The sequence below is a fragment of the Sorex fumeus genome, unplaced genomic scaffold (assembly GCF_029834395.1).
Source record: "Sorex fumeus unplaced genomic scaffold, SorFum_2.1 ptg000427l, whole genome shotgun sequence".
In the NCBI taxonomy this organism is placed as follows: domain Eukaryota; kingdom Metazoa; phylum Chordata; class Mammalia; order Eulipotyphla; family Soricidae; genus Sorex; species Sorex fumeus.
The window spans coordinates 2,013-19,636 of record NW_026606482.1 but is presented as its reverse complement, the minus strand read 5'-3'; the positions used below and the strand labels follow the sequence as shown (position 1 = coordinate 19,636).

The window sequence follows — 17,624 nt, the reverse complement described above, 5'->3', positions numbered from 1 at the left end:
CTATGAATTTCTCATAAGGTGCTTGGCCCATGAAAAAATGCTTTTATGGGATTTCCTAACAAGTACTCAGAATCTGTGTGAACAAATAAACAGAAATTAAACTGGAATATCAAGATTTGTTGGCTTTTCCCTGCGCCGTGGGTGTGGGTCCTCTTCTGTGGAGTGTGTGTGTGTGTGTGGGGGGGGGGGGGGGACCAGGGAATTCAGTCCTGGGAGGGAATGTTCCTCTCCTGGGGCCCAGGGTCACTGATTGTCCTTCCGATCTGGGGTCTGCGCCCCAGGGGGGCTTGACAATGTGCCTATTTTCTTTGTAGGTTGTCAGGCCGCCAGAGAAAACCTCGGAGTGACACGCCTTTCCCGGCACAGAGACCAGAATGTCGTACATAGACCCTTTCCAGCACATCATAGTAAGTCCCTGCTGCCCTGCGGGCTTTCGGGAGGCCAGATAGTGCCAGGCCTGGGTTTCCCAGTGGGTCGAGCTGCCCGCTTCCTGGAGGTCCCCCTCTGGTCGGAGGGCAGAGCCAGGCGCCCCGAACACTGACTCAGCATCCCCATTGCCTGCTGAGCCCCGTCAGTTGGTGCAGAGATGGGAACAGGATGACCCCGTTGGTGCATTTCTGCCTTTTCTGTCTTTGGCTATACCCGGTGATGCTCAGGGCTGACTACTGGCTCTGAGCTCAGGGATCACTACTGGCGGTGCTCAGGGGACCCTAGGGGATGCCGGGGATCGAACCCGGGTCGATCACGTGCAAGGCAGACACCCTCCCTGTTGTGCTATCACTCCGGCCCCAGGAGAAGTTGTTTTATTTACCAAAACAGGATCCTACATAGTACTGCAGTTTTATTTTATTGTTTGGTTTGGAGGCCACAACTCAGGGGTGTTCAGGGGTTCCTCCTGGCTCATGCACTCAGGAATCACTCCTGGAGGTTCCCGGGTGGGACCCTGTGAGATGGCGGGGATCGAACCCGGGTTGGCCACATGCCAGGCCCACGCCCTCCCCACTGTGCTCTTGCTTCGCCCAGGTGAACATTTCTGGGGTGTTTATTCCTCAGTTGTCCCTGGCTCTGCAGTTTTAACTGTACATCTCGGTGGTGAAGGTTTAGCAAAGATTAATTCAAACTTGACTGTGTCATTTACTAACTCCATTCTAATCATGGAGCTGGAGCGATAGCACAGCGGGTAGGGCGTTTGCCTTGCACCCGGCCGACCTGGTCGGCCCAGGTTCAATTCCTCCACCCTTCTCGGAGAGCCCGATAACCTACCAAGAGGATCCCGCCCGCACACTCGGCAGAGCCTGGCAAGCTCCCCGTGACGTATTCAATAAGCCAAACACAGTAACAAGAAGTCTCACCATGGAGACATTACTGGGCCCGCTCAAGCAAATTGATGTTTGGTATTTGGGTCACACCTGGCAGTGCTCAGGGGTTCCACTCAGCTCTGCACTCAGGAATTACTCCTGGCAGTGCTCAGGGGACTCTATGGGATGCTGGGAATAGAACCTGGGTCGGCCGCGTGCAAGGCCAACGCCCTCCACGCTGTGCTGTCACTCCGGCCTCAATACAACTTCTGGACTAAATCCAAGTGTTCATCTTTCTTTTGATGTTTGATCCAAATTCGGGTTTCTTTTTCTCTCTAACAATGACCCTGTTTCAAATATCCTCTGCCACGTGTTAACATAAACCCATCATAAGTCCTTTGATTAATGAATGGCTCCATCCTTTGGTTCTTAACCCATGTTGTCCCTTGTATTTAAAGTGTGTTTGTGTGTTGGTTTTCTCCTGGGCGTGGGTGTGGGAGGGGAGGCTAGAGCCTCTGGCCTGGGGTGCGGGGTCTGCATTCCTGGGCTGCCTCCCCAGGACACGCCCTCCCGGGCTTGTGAGGACACTGGGCAGCCAGTCAGGTTGGCTTATAGAATTAACCCCCCACTGCCGCTCTCAGAAATGTTCCTGGATTTCATGCACCTGCCCCCGGTTTTCCTTATTTCCTGTGGGAGGTGACTGTGAGGTCTCCTGCAGGACAGCTAATTGGACGGGGACCTTTGACCTCTGCCCAGCAGGGTCAGTCACGGAGAATGAGACAGACGGACACTGAGGCCTCCAGGCGCACGGTGGCCTCTGCAGCAGCTCGAACAAGGCCTCTCTGTTTTGTTTTTGTTTGGGGGTCCCACCCGGCGATGCTCAGAGCTTTCTCCCGGCTCTGCACTCAGGGATCACTGCTGGCGGGGCTCAGGGGACCCTATGGGATGATGCCGGGGATTGAACCCTGGTCAGCCGTGTGCAAGGCAAATGCCCTCCCCGCTGGACTATCTGTCCAATTGCATGATGATGATGATGATTTTGGCCTTCTGGGTCACACCTGGCAATGCTCAGGGCTGACTTCTGGCTCTGCACTCAGGGATCACTGCTGGCGGGGGTCGGGGGACCCTATGGGATGATGCCGGGGATTGAACCCGGGTCTGCACCATGCAAGGCCAATGCCCTCCCCGCTGTGCTCACTCCGGCTCCTCATGGTGAAAATTTCATTAACTACTTAAAACTAAGCTATTCAAGGTAAAGGTAAAGGCCCTCCCGTTGATCGTCGATTTGCTCGAGCGGGCCCAGTAACGTCTCCATTGGAGACTTTGTTGTTACTGTGTCTGGCATATCGAATACTCTCGGTAGCTTGCCGGGCTCTCCGAGAGGGGCGGAGGAATCGAACTCGGGTCGGCCATGTTGGCTGCGTGCAAGGCAGACGCCCTACCCGCTGTGCTATCGCTCCAGCCCTAAATATTTAACAAATATTCAAATAAATATTTAACAAATATCATTTAATATATAACAATAACTGTTATTTTATATTATTTAATGTAATATAACATTACATCATCTAGGTCTAGGACTATCTAGGACATCTTATTATCTAGTTCTTACTCTGGAGAACCTGACAGGCTACCAAAAGTATCCTGCCCACACGGCAGAGCCTGGCAAACTCCCCGTGGTGTATTCAATATGCCAAAAACCAGTAACAATGATGGGTCTTGACCCTGAAAGAGCCTTGAATGTGGCACTTTTAAAAATCTCAGGGCTAGGACATAGGAGACGTTACTAGAGCCTGCTCGAGGCAATCGATGACCAACAGGATGACAGTGATACAGTGATTTAATGTAAATATTATTTCACGATCACGATCACGACCATCCTGTTGTTCGTCGATTGCCTTGAGCAGGCCCCAGTAACGTCTCCTTCATCCTAGTGGTTGTGCTTGTCCGACCATTTCTCTTTGATTTTGAATTTTACTTTCTGCTTTCTTACGGGGCTCCAACTCGGGCCTTAGACTCCACTAGCCTGAATCCGGGTCCCTGCTGTATTTTTTTGTTGCTATTTGGTTTTGGGTTTGGGGGTGGGCCCAGCTCACAGGCTGCTCCTGGCTCTGTGCTCAGGAGTGACCCCTGGCTGAGCCTGTCCTTGGCCAGCTACTCTTTCTCAGCCCCTGGCTTTTATTATTCGTGTTTTTTCAAGACCAGTCGGAGGACCTGCCTCTACTTCTTCTTTGGCTCTATTATGTCTTTTGTTTTTTTCTTTGCTTTTTGGGTCACAGCCGGCGATGCTCAGGGCTGACTTCCGGCTCTGCACTCAGGAATCACTCCTGGCGGTGCTCGGGGGACCCTAGGGGATGCTGGGAATTGAACCCAGGTCGGCCATATGCAAGGCAAACGCCCTTCCCGCTGTACTATCGCTCCAACCCCTCTTATTTTGTCTTTGGAACTGGTGCATTTTATCTGCTTATCAAATGTAATACTCCTTTATTATCCTTGTTGTTTGTTTGTTTGGGGGTCACACCCAGCGATGCTCAGGGCTGACTCCTGGCTCTGTACTCAGAGGTCACTCCAGGTGGGGCTCAGGGGGACCCTGGAGGGTGCTGGGGAATCGAACCCGGGTTGGCTGCATGTAAGGTAATCCCTTCCCTGCTTATCTGTTGCCCCAGCCCTTCTTTATTTTTATTTATTTATTTTTGGCATTTTGGGTCACACCCAGCAATGCTCAGGGCTGACTCCTGGCTCTGCACTCAGGAATCACTCCTGGTAGTGCTTGGGGGGGACCCTATGGAATGCCAGGGATCGAACCGGTTGGCCGCATGCCAGGCCAACGCCCTCCCCGCTGGACTACTGCTCCAGCCCTCTCCTCTACTTTTGAACTGTAGTATCTGTAGTAAATTTCCCTCATGCATTAATGGTACTTGTAATGGGTGTTTTTTTCATGTTTCCTGGCTAGGGTATGATCATTTTTTTTATCACGCAATTTGCATCAGCCCTTTTTTTAGGGCTGGAGCGATAGCACAGCGGGTAGGGCGTCTGCCTTACACGCAGCCAACATGGCCGACCCGAGTTCGATTCCTCCGCCCCTCTCGGAGAGCCCGGCAAGCTACCGAGAGTATTCGATATGCCAGATACAGTAACAACGAAGTCTCCAATGGAGATGTTACTGGGCCCGCTCGAGCAAATCGGGCCTTTACCTTTACAGTAGAGTTGGAGTTTGAAACCTCTTCGACATTGAGAGTCACAAAAGGATCAATGTTCAATTCCTCCGCCCCTCTCGGAGAGCCCGGCAAGCTACCGAGAGTATTCGATATGCCAGACACAGTAACAACAAAGTCTCCAATGGAGACGTTACTGGGCCCGCTCGAGCAAATTGACGATCAACGGGAGGGCCTTTTTTAAATTTTTAAAAATTTTTTTTTATTTTTATGAGTCAGAGAGGAAAGATTACATTCGTCTAGGGTATGATCAATCTTTTCTAGGACCCAGCTTTTGGTTTCAGTGATTTTTCTCTATTAATTTCTCTATGTTTTTCTCTAAGTTTCAGGTTTTTCTTTTGCTTAGTTTGGATTTATCGCAACCCTTCATTCTTGAGTTTCCTAAAATCGACACTGGATGGTCGATTTTAAGGTCTTTCATAGGAATGCTGTCACTTCGGCCCTCAAGTCTTGGTACAATGGAGGTTTATTTTCATTTAGTTTCAAATAAGTTTCATTTAGTTTCAAAGCTTCCCTGTGGCTTGTATTTAGTTAGTTTTTATGTTATTTTTTAATGATACTTTTAATTTTTATTTTATTATTTTATTATTATTATTATTTTGCTTTTTGGGTCACACTTGGCAATGCTCAGGAGTTACTCCTGGCTCTGCGCTTAGGAATCACTCCTGGTTACTTGGGGGACCATATGGGATGCCGGGGATCGAACCCCGGTCAACTGCGTACAAAGCAATCGCCCTACCTGCTATGCTATCACTCCAGCCCCTATGTTATATTTTTTAAGGGGGATGTTTGGGTCACACCTGGACTCCTGGCTCTGCGCTCAGGAATCACCCCTGACAGTGCTCAGGGGACCTGTGGGGTGCCAGGGATCGAACCCAGGTCAGCCACATGCAAGGCAAGTACCCTCCCCGCTGTTTCTCTGGCTTCAGGCCCCAGAGTTTTTAATCATTAAGCAAGTCCGCAAATTTAGTCAAGATAACTCTTTAGTCAAGAGACCTTATATTTATTTTCATTTAATAAATAGTAGCTTAAAAAATGTGAGCCTTCCCTAGGATTAAGCAAAGTGCCCAGGCTTCAAGATAAACTCTCAGCCACTCCCCAAACACAGATTTCCTGCTTCCTCTCCGAGTGGGTGAAATTGTTGGGTGCTGAGTTAGCTAGGTGAGGCGTTCAGTAAGTTAGCACTGTTTGTCCAAATCATGTTTTGTCCTAGTTGTCGTTGTAGTATTGATTCTCTGACGGCGAGAACTCTTCACGTGAGAAGCTTTTCTTTCATTGCCGCATGTAGTTTCCGATCAGTGCTTCAGGGTTAATCTTTTTTTTTCCCCTTTGCTATTAACTCTATTAACTCTAAATTTTATTAGATTTTTTTTTTTTACATTTTTAATAGTGAGACACCATGAGGTACAGTTGTAGACTTACAGATTTTTGTGCTTGGGTTTCGATTATACAATGATCAAATACCCATCCCTCCACCAGGGCCCATTTCCCACCACCACGGATCCCAGTATCCCTCCCACCCCCCATCCCCCCATCCCACCCTGCCTCTGTGGCAGGGCATTCCCTTTTGTTCTCTCTCTCCTCTTGGGTGCTGTGGTTTGCAAAAGAGGCAGTGGGTGGCAATCATGTTTGGTCTATAGTCTACTTTCAGCATGCTTCTCTTCAGGGTTAATCTTTTTTTTTTTTTTTTTTGCTTTTTGGGTCACACCTGGCGGTGCTCAGGGGACCATATGGGATGCTGGGAATCGAACCCGGGTGCAAGGCAAACGCCCTACCCGCTGTGCTATCTCTCAGCCCCCAGAGTTAATCTTAACAGCCATTTGTGGCCTGTTTGAGGAGCAATGACCAGTGCAGGGCGGACCCTTATCACAGCCAGGCGTGCAGCCGGCCCAGGTTCAATCTCCAGCCCCATGCGGGGGTCTCCGAGCGCCCATAGGTGAGACTCCCGAGCACAGAGCCAGGAGTAAGTGCTGAGCGCTGGCTGGGCCCCAGCCCGCTGGATAAAAGGTTCTGAAGCTGTTCTGTCTCCTGGTGTCACTCAGGAAAATCGAGCCCTAGGGCCGCTGGCTTGCACGGGACCTAGCTGGGCTTGGTCCTGGGTGCTGTCAATCTCCCAGCACTGCCGGAGGAGGGTCCCGGAGCACAGCTGAGCTGAACAATGCAGGGTGTGGCCCGGAGCCAGGTGGGGAGGGGACAGCCCGGCCCTCGGGGGCCAGAAACAGTGAAACAAACCCGAGTGTGGCATGCAAACTCGCCGGGCCTCAGGAGGTGTCACTTCCTGGTCTGTGGCCACAGGCCTGTCCCAGCCTCCTCTTGGGCCCCGGGCCGGGCCTGGGTCACTCTGAAGCACGATCTCAGCCCTCCCTCCCGTCCTCAATCTGCAGCCTTGGAAGATGTTTCTGGTGCGTGCGCTGGCTCTGCCCGTGGCCGGGGAGGGGCCGTGTGCTGCCCACCCCCGGGACGTGGAGTGACCGTGTCTCTTCTTTGCAGGTGGAGCACCAGTACTCCCACAAGCTCACCGTGACAGTGCTCCGGGCCACCAAGGTGACCAAAGGCGCCTTCGGGGACTTGCGTAAGTTTCCTGCGGAGACGCGGAGCCCAGGGTCGCCCCGCAGTGGCCAGGCCAGCTGGGCCCCTCTTCGCTGCCCGAGTGCCAGTGTGGGGGGTTTACCTGCCGTCTCCTGGGCCTTGCCTTGCCCAGGCCCCCCAGACTCTGCTGGGCCGCCTCAGGGCACGACCAGGGTCCACTTGGTGGGCCTGACACGGGTGTCCTGGCCTGGTAGTAGGCAGGCTGGGCGGGCAGGCTGACCCTCATGGACAGGGTGGTGTCCTGGCTCTGCTGTCTAGACGGTCCCTGGCCCATGGAGAGCTGGGTCGGGCAGAGCCTGCGTCCCCCGCTCAGGGCCGGCTCCCGACTCGGTGCTCAGAGATCCCTTCAGCAATGCCAGGGATGGGACTGGGCAGGGACCTCCCTGTGTACTCGCTCCTCCCTGGCCCTCCCCTCCCCTCCCCTCCCCTCCCCTCCCTGGCCCTCCCCTTTTCCACATTTGTTCCGACAGACATTGGAAATGCACCGTGTGCAAAAACCAAAAAAAACAAAAAGCAAAACAAACAAACAAAAAAAACACAGGGGCTGGAGCCATAGCACAGCGGGGAGGGCGTTTGCCTTGCACAAGGCCGACCCGGGTTTGAATCCCAGCATCCCATGTTGTCCCCAGAGCACCGCCAGGGATAATTCCTGAGTGCAGGGCCAGGAGTCAGCCCTGAGCATCACCGGAAATGACCCAAAAAGCAAAAAAAAAAAAAAAAAAAAAAAAAAAAACCCAAAAAACGGTTCAAACCTAGTATCTGGGCTCCTTGGGCGTGAGGTGGGAGTCCCTCGGATCTGTGAATGTGGTCGCTCCTTTGAAGCAGGCAGAGGGTGAGGCGGGCACCCTGGCACCCTGGCAGTGGCACTGGGCAGGGACGTATAGGCCCGAGGCCGGTACAGAGCACCCCCCTGCCCCCTCCGGCAATCCCAGACCCAGAGCAGCCTGAGGGTGCTGGGCCCTGGGGACCCTGAGGCCCTCTCTGATCTCTAGGCCCCTGATAAGATTAGGGACGCCAAAGGCCTTGATAGGGCTGGAGCCCGGACCAGCCCCCTGTGAAGAGACAGCACAGGGTTGGGGGGGCGTCAGCCTTGCACACAGCCAGCTGGGTGTGGGGGGGTGGGGCCCCCAAACAGAACCCAGCCGAGGCCGAGATGAGAGCAGGAAGGGGGTCCCGAGCCTTCCCCCCCAACCGACCTGGCACCTCTTATCCCCGGAGAAGCCCCGGGCAGGGCCTGTTTGGGGGGACCCTGTGGGACCCCGTGTGCATTCTGGGCAACCCTCTCAGCTGGGACATGACGTTGCTCTCACTGGGTCTCTGGGGCCGGGCTCTGCCCTCTGGGGAGGCTCATTCTCCAGGGCTGAGCCTTTCCTACTGGCTCCTGGAATGCTTTTCTTTGGTTCTGGCAGAGCTCAGGGCTGACTCCCGGCTCAGTGCTCAGGGCTGACTCCCAGTTCAGTGCTCAGGTCTGACTCCCGAATCAGTGCTCAGGAACAACTCCCATCTCAGTGCTCAGGGATCACTTTGGGCTCTGTGCTCAGAGTTGACTCCTGGCTCTGTGCTCAAGGCTGACTCCTGGCTCAGTGCTCAGGGCTGACTCCCAGCTCTGTGCTCAGGGCCCACTCCCGGCTCTGTGCTCAGGGCTCACTCCCGACTCTGTGCTCAAGGCTGACTCCTGGCTCTGTGCTCAGGCCTGACTCCCAGCTCTGTGCTCAGGGATGACTCTTGGCTCAGTGCTCAGGGATGACTCCCAGCTCTGTGCTCAAGGCTGATTCCTGGATCTGTGCTCAGGGCTGACTCCCGGTTCTGTGCTCAGGGCTCACTCCCTGCAGTGCTCAGGGATGACTCCAGGCTCTGTGCTCAAGGCTGATTCCTGGATCTGTGCTCAGGGCTGACTCCCGGTTCTGTGCTCAGGGCTCACTCCCTGCAGTGCTCAGGGATGACTCCAGGCTCTGTGCTCAAGGCTGATTCCTGGATCTGTGCTCAGGGCTGACTCCCGGTTCTGTGCTCAGGGCTCACTCCCTGCAGTGCTCAGGGCTGACTCCTGGCGGGGATCAGGGTCCTTTGGGGCGGCCTTGTGTAGGGCACACCCCTCCTCCCCGCTGTGCTCGGCTTCCTGAAGCTTCTCTGTGAGCTGCTCCCCCGACCAAGATGCTCTCTGAGTGGCCGGCTGTGGGCTGCCCAACAGGGCAGGGCACCAGACGTCCAGGCCTTGCAGGAGCTCACAGCTCCCACGGTACTTCCGGGTGACTGGGTGTTAGCTGGACGCACACGGTCCCCTCCCCCCAGCCTTGGGCCCCTCCCACCAGTGGTGGAGGCCCCCATGAGCGCCCAGGGGAGGGGAGGGGCCAGTCCCTGTGTCCTGGATGGCATCTTCCTCTCGTCCCTCTGGCCAGCCCTGGCCAGTGGCCAGCGGCGGCCGCTCTGCTTGGCTTCTCCCACGTGGAGCTGCCCCGCCCTGCTGGCTCTCCCTGGCCAGCTGCTGGCCTCATTTGACTGTGAGACCCGCCCGCCACCCAATGCAAAGCAGTCGGGCCTCTGGCTAGCCAGCTGGACGGGGCGGGCATGGCTGAGGCTGGGCTGCTGAAGCTGCTGGAGCCCGCTACGGGCTCTTGCTGCTTCTCAGGCGGAGATTGGCCATCAGTAGCACCAAGGTGGCCACACTTCAGCTGCCCTGCCTCAGCTCAGAGCAGGGACAGAGAGTGGGCATGCTCGGCAAGCTGGAATCGCGGGGAGCTTGCTATCAGACCAGGAGATCACTGGTTCTTTTTACTTATTGGGGGTGCACGGGGCTTACGCTCACCTCCGGTCCCTCTTCAGAGAGGATGACCCAGGGCTGGAGAGCAGGTCCAGCGGGTGGCTACTCCGCGTGCGTGTGGCCGGCCCAGCCTTGGTCTCCAGCCCCCAGACGGTCCCTTGGGCCCTGGCAGGCTCCATCCTGGGCATCACTGGGTATGGCTCAAAACCGCATAAGTAAAAATAAATGGTAAACACAGGGGCCGCTGGAAACCAGTTGTGTTTGGGGAAAGGACCAAGTTAGAACACTCAAAAAAAATTTTAAAAAAGTGTGGTTTTGTGTCTTTTCGTTTCACAGAAGAGACTTTAAAAAATAAAGCCATGTGGGGGCTGGAGCGATAGCACAGAGGGGAGGGTGTTGGCCTGGCACATGGCCGACCCGGGTTCGATTCCCAGCACCCCATAGGGTCCCCCGAGCACCACCAGGAGTGATTCCTGAGTGCAGACTTGGTAGTCAGCCCTGAACATCACTGGGTGTGACCCAAAAAGCAAATAATAATAATAATAATGATGATAATATTAATAATATGAGGGGCCGGAGTGATAGCACAGTGGGGAGGGTGTTGGCCTGGCACGCGGCCGACCCGGGTTTGATTCCCAGCATCCCATAGGGTCCCCCCGAGCACCGCCAGGAGTGATTCCTGAGTTCAGAGCCTGGAGGAAGCCCTGAGCGTCATCGGGTGTGACCCAAAAAGAAAACACAAAAAACAACAACAAAAATGAAGCCAAGCATAGTAGGAACTCAAAAAATTTCTCTTAAAGATGTTATCCAGTTACTTCTCTACGTCAAGGAAAGGAGCGGGAGAGGGAGAAGGATCATTAAATTGTGACCAGATCTGTAACTTGGTTTTTTTTTTTTTTTACTTTAAGTTATCCCTCGAGCGGGCCCAGTAACGTCTCCATTGGAGACTTTGTTGTTACTGTGTCTGGCATATCGAATACTCTCGGTAGCTTGCCGGGCTCTCCGAGAGGGGCGGAGGAATCGAACTCGGGGCGGCCATGTTGGCTGCGTGCAAGGCAGACGCCCTACCTGCTGTGCTATCGCTCCAGCCCTTTTTACTTTTTTACTTTACTTAAGTTATCCCATATTTTTTATTATTGAGGGTTTTTTTTTGGGGGGGGCAGGAGACAGAAACTTGGTAGCCAGTCCCTCCTTGTCACTGAATTTGTGGGAATCCAGAAGAGGGAAAAGGACTCTCGTGAGGTCAGTGCAAAAGGTGAAGGGTCAAGTGGAACCCCAGACGCGGAGTCTCTGAGAAGTTGTCATGGTGGCAGGTGGTGGGATAACGGTCACGGTCACAGTCCTCCGGTTGTTCATCGATTTGCTCGAGTGGGCCCAGTAACGTCTCCGTTGTGAGACTTGTTGTTACTGTGTTTGGCACATCGAACACGTCACGGGGAGCTTGCCAGGCTCTGCTGTGCGGGCGAGATCCTCTCGGTAGCTTGCCGGGCTCTCCGAGTGGGGCAAAGGAATTGAACCCGGCTCGGCCTGGCCGGCTGTGTGCAAGATAAACACCCTACCTCTGTGCTAACATTCTTTTTTTTTCTTTTTAATTTTTATTAGTGAAACACCATGAGGTACAGTTGTAGACTTACAAATTTTTGTGCTTGGGTTTCAGTTATAAAATGATCGAGTACCCATCCCTCCACCAGTGCCCATGCGATTATGGGAAGCCTGGTTCCTTAGAACACCGCGGGCGGAGTTGGGCGTGCTTGCTTATGGAAGTTCTCCAGGAGGGGCTGCGACGGTGGGGCGGGCATTGGCCTTGCACCCCGGAGGGTCTGCAGAGCTCCACCCCCAGGATGAACCCCTGAATGCAGAGTCAGGAGTCAGCCCTGAGCACGTTCTGGTCCCACCACCAAAACCAAAACTGGTTTTTCTAGCAAAACCCAGAAATCTTAAACACAAACAAGCAGATTCTGGCTATTGTAAAGAGTGCTGCAATGAACAAACAAGTGCAGATGTCACTTCGACTATACCTTTTTGCCTCTCTGGGATATATTCCCAGGAGTGGTATTGCTGGGTCAAATGGGAGTTCAATTTCTTTTTTTTTTTAAATTTTTATTAGTGAAACACCATGAGGTACAGTTGTAGACTTACAGATTTTTGTGCTTGAGTTTCGATTATACAATGATCAAATACCCATCCCTCCACCAGTGCCCATTTTCCACCACCACGAATCCCAATATCCCTCCCACCACCCATCCCCCCCATCCCACCCTGCCTATGCGGCAGGACATTCCCTTTTGTTCTCTCTCTCCTTTGGGGTGCTGCGGTTTGCAAAAGAGGCATTGAGTGGCAATCCTGTTCGGTCTATAGTCTACTTTCAACATGCATCTCCCCTCCTGGGAGGATCCTCCCAACACCCTTTATTTGGTGCTCCCTTCTCTATCTGAGCTCCCTTTTCCCCTAGCATGTCTGTCTGGCCTCTAAGCCATGGAGTAAAATTCCTGGTACTGATCTCGGCTATTCTTGGGTATTAATCTCCTATTTTGTTACTTTATGTCCCCCAGATGAATGCAATCTTTCTATGTCTGTCCCTCTCTTCCTGACTCATTTCGCTTAGCATGATACTTTCCATGTAGTACCACTTGTATGTAAATTTCATGACTTCATCTTTTCTAACAGCTACATACTACTCCGTTGTGTAGATGTACCAAAGTTTCTTTAACCAGTCATCTGTTCTCAGGCACTCAGTTTTTTTCCAGATTCTGGCTATTGTAAACAGTGCTGCAGTGAACAAACACGTGCAGACGTCACTTCCACTATATCTTTTTGCCTCTCTGGGATATATTCCCAGGAGTGGTATTGCTGGGTCAAATGGGAGCTCGATTTCTAATTTCTTGAGAATCGTCCATACTGTTTTCCAACCGTACCTCATGGTGTCTCACTAATAACAAAATAAATAAGTAAAAAACAAAACAAAACAAACAAACAACAACACCAACAACAAAACCAAGCAGACTCCTTAGCGGTAAGGACAGAGCCAGCAGAGGCTGACCTGAGCTCTGGGATTCCGGGAGACGCCCACACCTCTTCTCTCCGCTCCTCTCCCCTGCAGGCGTCTTTCTTTAAAGAGGCACAAGGTTGCTTCTGAGGGTTTCGGCTCTGGCGGTTTGAGGGGGCCCGTGTCCACCTGCTGCCCGGTGCCTGGACAGCTGGACAGTCACTCCTTCCTTCCGACACCGAGATTGGTTCCTTTGGGGCTGGAGCGATAGCCCAGTGGGGAGGGCATTTGCCTGGCACGCGGCCAACCCAGATCCTATCCCCGGCATCCCAAAGGGTCCCCCGAGCACTGCCAGGAGGGATTCCTGAGTGCAGGGCCAGGAGCGGCTCAGGGGTAACCCCAGAACCAAGACAAACCCAAACTAGCAGTTCAGCTTATGCAGACACTGACCCCCAAACTAGATCCTCCAAAACGAGTATTTATGAACCTTGAAAGACCAAATAGTCACAGTGGAGCCGGATTCCTGAGATTATGTTTTTTTCTCTACAGAGGATTTTCATGAGTCCAGACATTGTCCGTGAGGGGGTTAGATAAATAAGCATAAATGCCTCACACCTGTCGCCTGATTACATTCATAAATCCTGAGATTCTTCCACAATGTAGTCACGCCGCTTCTCACGCAAGCGGCACAGAATTCTGCCGTTTCTGTAAACGCTAAGTCACCAGAACCCTAAGCTCGCCTCCCACCGAGGCCGGCTCTCCCCTCCCCGCACAGTGCTCGGGCTTCTGCTCCCTCAGCTCTGAGTGTGGGTCTGATGCTGCCTTATCCCTCTGCCGCAGGGGAACTTCTGTCCTTTCCCCTGGAAAGGATCTTGGTTCCATGTCCTCTGAAGGCCCGAAATTTATTTATTTTTATTTCTATCCCTTTATAAATTTTGGGTTTTGAGGAGTACCTGGTGGTGCTCAGGGCTGACCCCTGGCTCTGTGCTCAGTGACGCCCGGCTCTGTGCTCAGGGCTGACTCCTGGCTCTGCGCTCAGGGCTGACTCCTGGCTCTGTGCTCAGGGATGACTCCTGATCCTGTGCTCAAGGTCTTGGCTCTGTGCTCAGAGTTCACTCCTGGCTCTGCACTCAGGAATTACTCCTAGCAGTGCTCGGGCGACCCAATGGGATGCCGAGGATTGAACCCTGGTCGGCTATGTTAAAATAGGAGAGGGGGAGCTGAGATGGTTCTTGGCTGGGTCCCGAGCCAACACGGCTGAGGTCAGCCAGGAAGGGCCCAGGTCATCCCGTGGCATCTTCGAGATGCCAAACACAGTCACAACAAGTCTCACCATGGAGACGTTCCTGGTGTCCGTACGAGCCAATCGATGAACAACGGGAGGACAGTGCGACTCTTATGATCAGGCTTGAGGTTTCATCCAGTGGTGCTTGGGACTTACTCCTGACTGTGCTCAGGGTCTTCCTTGCCAGTGCTCGGGGAACTCTGTGTGGTGCCCGGGACTGCCCTGGGACAAGTTGCGGGCACTGCATGGCCAAATCCCCTGTCACATCTATGTAGGAGAGTCACGGTGGGCCACACCAGGACCAGGTACTTCCTACAGGCACAGTGTTGTATAGTGCAGTGTTGTGCAGGTGCGATGTTGTGTGGTGCAATATTGTACAGGTGTGATGTTGTATGGTGCGGTTTTGTACAGGTGCGGTGTTGGATGGTGCAGTATTGTACAGGTGTGGTTTTGTGCAGGTGTGGCATATTGTGCGGGGTTACTGTGTCTGGGGCCCACTTTCTGTCGCCCGAACACCTCACACCCACACTCGCCTTCCGTGCACTGCAGATGTGGGAGTGAGTAGGTGTGAGCCCGAGCAGCGTCTGCTCACGTTGGCTGTGGCTCTGAGCATTGTTGAGCGCCCAGGGAAGGGGAGGGAGAGGCAGGAGCAGACAGACCTCCCGCTCTGCAGCCCAGGTCTGGACAGTGCCCCTCAGCCAGAGCCAAGGGGTTCTCCCTCCAGTGCTGGGTAGAGCGGTCTTGCTTTTCTGTTTCTCTTTTGGGGGCGCGGGTGAGGCCATACTCAATGATGCTCAGGACTGACTCCTGCTCTGTGCTCAGGGGTCCACTCCTGGGGTGCTCAGGGGCCCTGTGGGACGCCAGGCTCTAACCCAGGTGGGCCGTGTGCCCGGCCAGCCCCCCGCTGAGCTCTGCTCCTGCTGGTTCTCCTTGACTCCCACATTGTGACCCCTCTCTGCTGGGCCATGTGGGGGTCACCGGGCAGGTCACTGCAGCCACCTGGGCTGAGCCATCCAGGGTGACCTCCTCACATGCCCCTGCCGTCCGCAGTGGACACCCCTGACCCCTACGTGGAGCTGTTCATCTCGGCCACCCCGGACAGCCGGAAGAGAACCCGGCATCTCAACAATGACGTGAACCCCGTGTGGAACGAGACCTTCGAGTTCATCCTGGACCCGAATCAGGACAACGTGTTGGAGGTGAGTGAGTTCTGGGGCGCTCTGAGGGGCCTCCCCTGCCTCTCTGCAGTGGGGGGGATGAAGGCCAGCTGTGGGCTTGGGTCCGGGCCAGCTGTCGGGGCATAGAGAGGTCTGGTGGGCCGCAGGACCCCTGTGCTCCCGTCCTTTGAGGGAACATTATCTGTTCCGCTTTGCCTTTGAGCCACGCCTGGTGGTGCTCAGGGCTGACTCCTGGCTCTGCACTCAGGAATCACTATGGGATGCCGGGGATCGAACCAGGGCCAACCACATGCAAGGCAAACGCCCTCCCTGCTGTGCTGTCTCTCAGACACTAATCTATCTCATTTATTTTTTGGAGGGAGCTAGAATTGCTCAGGGCTGACTCCCGGTTCTGCACTCAGGAGTCACTCCTGGCAGTGCTTGGGGGACCCTATGGGATGATGCTGCGGATCGAACCCGGGTCGGCTGTGTGTCAGGCCAACACTCTCCCTGCTGTGCTGTCGCTGCAGCCCAAGGTGGTGGAAATCTTAGATGCTGTTTCCCAAGGCCGGTGTGCCGTCTTCTCTCCGCAGATCACGCTGATGGATGCCAACTACGTCATGGATGAGACGCTGGGGACAGCCACCTTCCCCGTCTCCTCCGTGAAAGTGGGAGAGAAGAAAGAGGTGCCTTTGGTGTTCAACCAAGTAAGTGCGTCGCTCCAATTTGGTGATGGTGAAGCCCAGGAAACTCAGACGTCTTAGCCCTTCCTTCATTCAGATGCACGTTTCATTGTTTAAAATCTCCATAAGTAGGGGCTGGAGAGATAGCACAGAGGGTAGGGCGTTTGCCTTGCACGTGGCCGACCCGGGTTCGATTCCCAGCATCCCATATGGTCCCCCGAGCACCACCAGGGGTGATTCCTGAGTGCAGAGCCAGGAGTCAGCCCTGAGCATCGCCAGGTGTGACTCAAAAAGAAAAAAAAAAGACTGGGATTCCTAGCTTAATCAATGGCTGAATAAATAGCAGTGCTCCTACTTTTAAAAAAAGGGGGGAGGCTGGAGTGATAGCACAGTGGTGAGGGCGTTTGCCTTGCACGCGGCCAACCCGGGTTCGATTCCCAGCATCCCATAGGGTCCCCCGAGCACCGCCAGGAGTAACTCCTGAGTGCAGAGCCAGGAGGAACCCCTGTGCATCGCCAGGTATGACCCCAAAAAAGGAAAAAATAAATAAATAAAAACTTCATAAGTAATTAAATGTCTGTGGAAACATTTCTGCTTCAGACAATTCTGAACTAATGAGGGCCGGAGTGGAGGAAGGTTGTTGCTGTCTTTGAATTTCCAGGCTGGTGTCAGTTCTGAAATGTCCATCTGCTTCTTTGCTTTGTTTTCTCTCATGGGAGGCCACATTCAACTGTGCTCAGGGCTGACTCCCGGCTCTGCACTCAGGAATCACTCCTGGCGGTGCTCAGGGGACCGTATGGGATGCCGGGGATCGAACCCGGGTGGGCCATGTACGAGGCAAGCACCCTCCCTCCAGTGCTACTTCTCCAGCTCCATTTTTGTCCCCAATCTGCTTATTGGGGGGTGGGAGGACACACCCAGGGATGCTCAGGGCTGCTCCTGGCTCTATTCAGGAGTCATTCCTGGTGCTTGGGGACCGTGGCTGGTGCTGGGGCATTGAGCTGGGGTCTGCCACGTGCTTGGCCAATGCTTTAACCTCTGGACTGTCCCTCCCATCTTTGACATTTCAGTCATGTGTTCGGCTCCAATCGAGCCCTAGAAAAGCTTGGCGGAGTGAACCTTGCACGTTGACTGTTCCAGGAAGCAGATTCACGAATTTCCACTGTGAAATGTCAGCCACAGGGCCGGGGTGCAGAGAACCGGATGGGGGAGGGGGGCAGGGGGTGTTCTGATGGGGGTCACCTGGGCCGGCCTTCCGCATCCCCACCATCTGCGCCCCAGGCCCTAGCCTCAGATCTCTCCCTGCCATAGGCCCCCCTCCCGGATTCCGATTTGAAACTGGGGAGCAGAGTGGGATAAGTCAGATCAGGATGAGCGTGTGAGGGCACCTGAGTGGGCTGCTGGGCCCGGCAGAGCTCATGGCCCGTGTCTGGGCAGCGCCTTGCCGTTCTCCCACAACGCCGGCCTGGCGGTGGTGGCTGAGGCTCCCCTTCAGGCCAGCGCTGGTTTTCCCGTTCCCGTGCTGAGGAGGCGAGGTCGCGTCCCGTTGTTCTTCTGTCAGTTCCCCGATGCTCAGTGACACCAGGTTTCTCCCACGCACCTCTGACCGTTGTGTGTCTTTGGAGAGGGGGGTGTCTGTCGTGCCCCCGTGTC

General features: G+C 54.2%; 1 protein-coding gene across 1 annotated transcript; it reads left to right on the top strand.

Annotated features, from left to right (window-relative positions):
- Nucleotides 1-330: 330 nt before the first annotated feature.
- LOC130019047 (cytosolic phospholipase A2-like) lies at nucleotides 331-15,995 on the top strand (the record flags this gene model as incomplete). The annotated part of the gene is made up of 4 exons (XM_056109656.1): nucleotides 331-407; nucleotides 7,004-7,085; nucleotides 15,182-15,330; nucleotides 15,882-15,995. Coding segments are annotated over exons 1-4 (378 nt in total), but the record flags the coding sequence as incomplete, so codon positions are not given.
- Nucleotides 15,996-17,624: the final 1,629 nt, after the last annotated feature.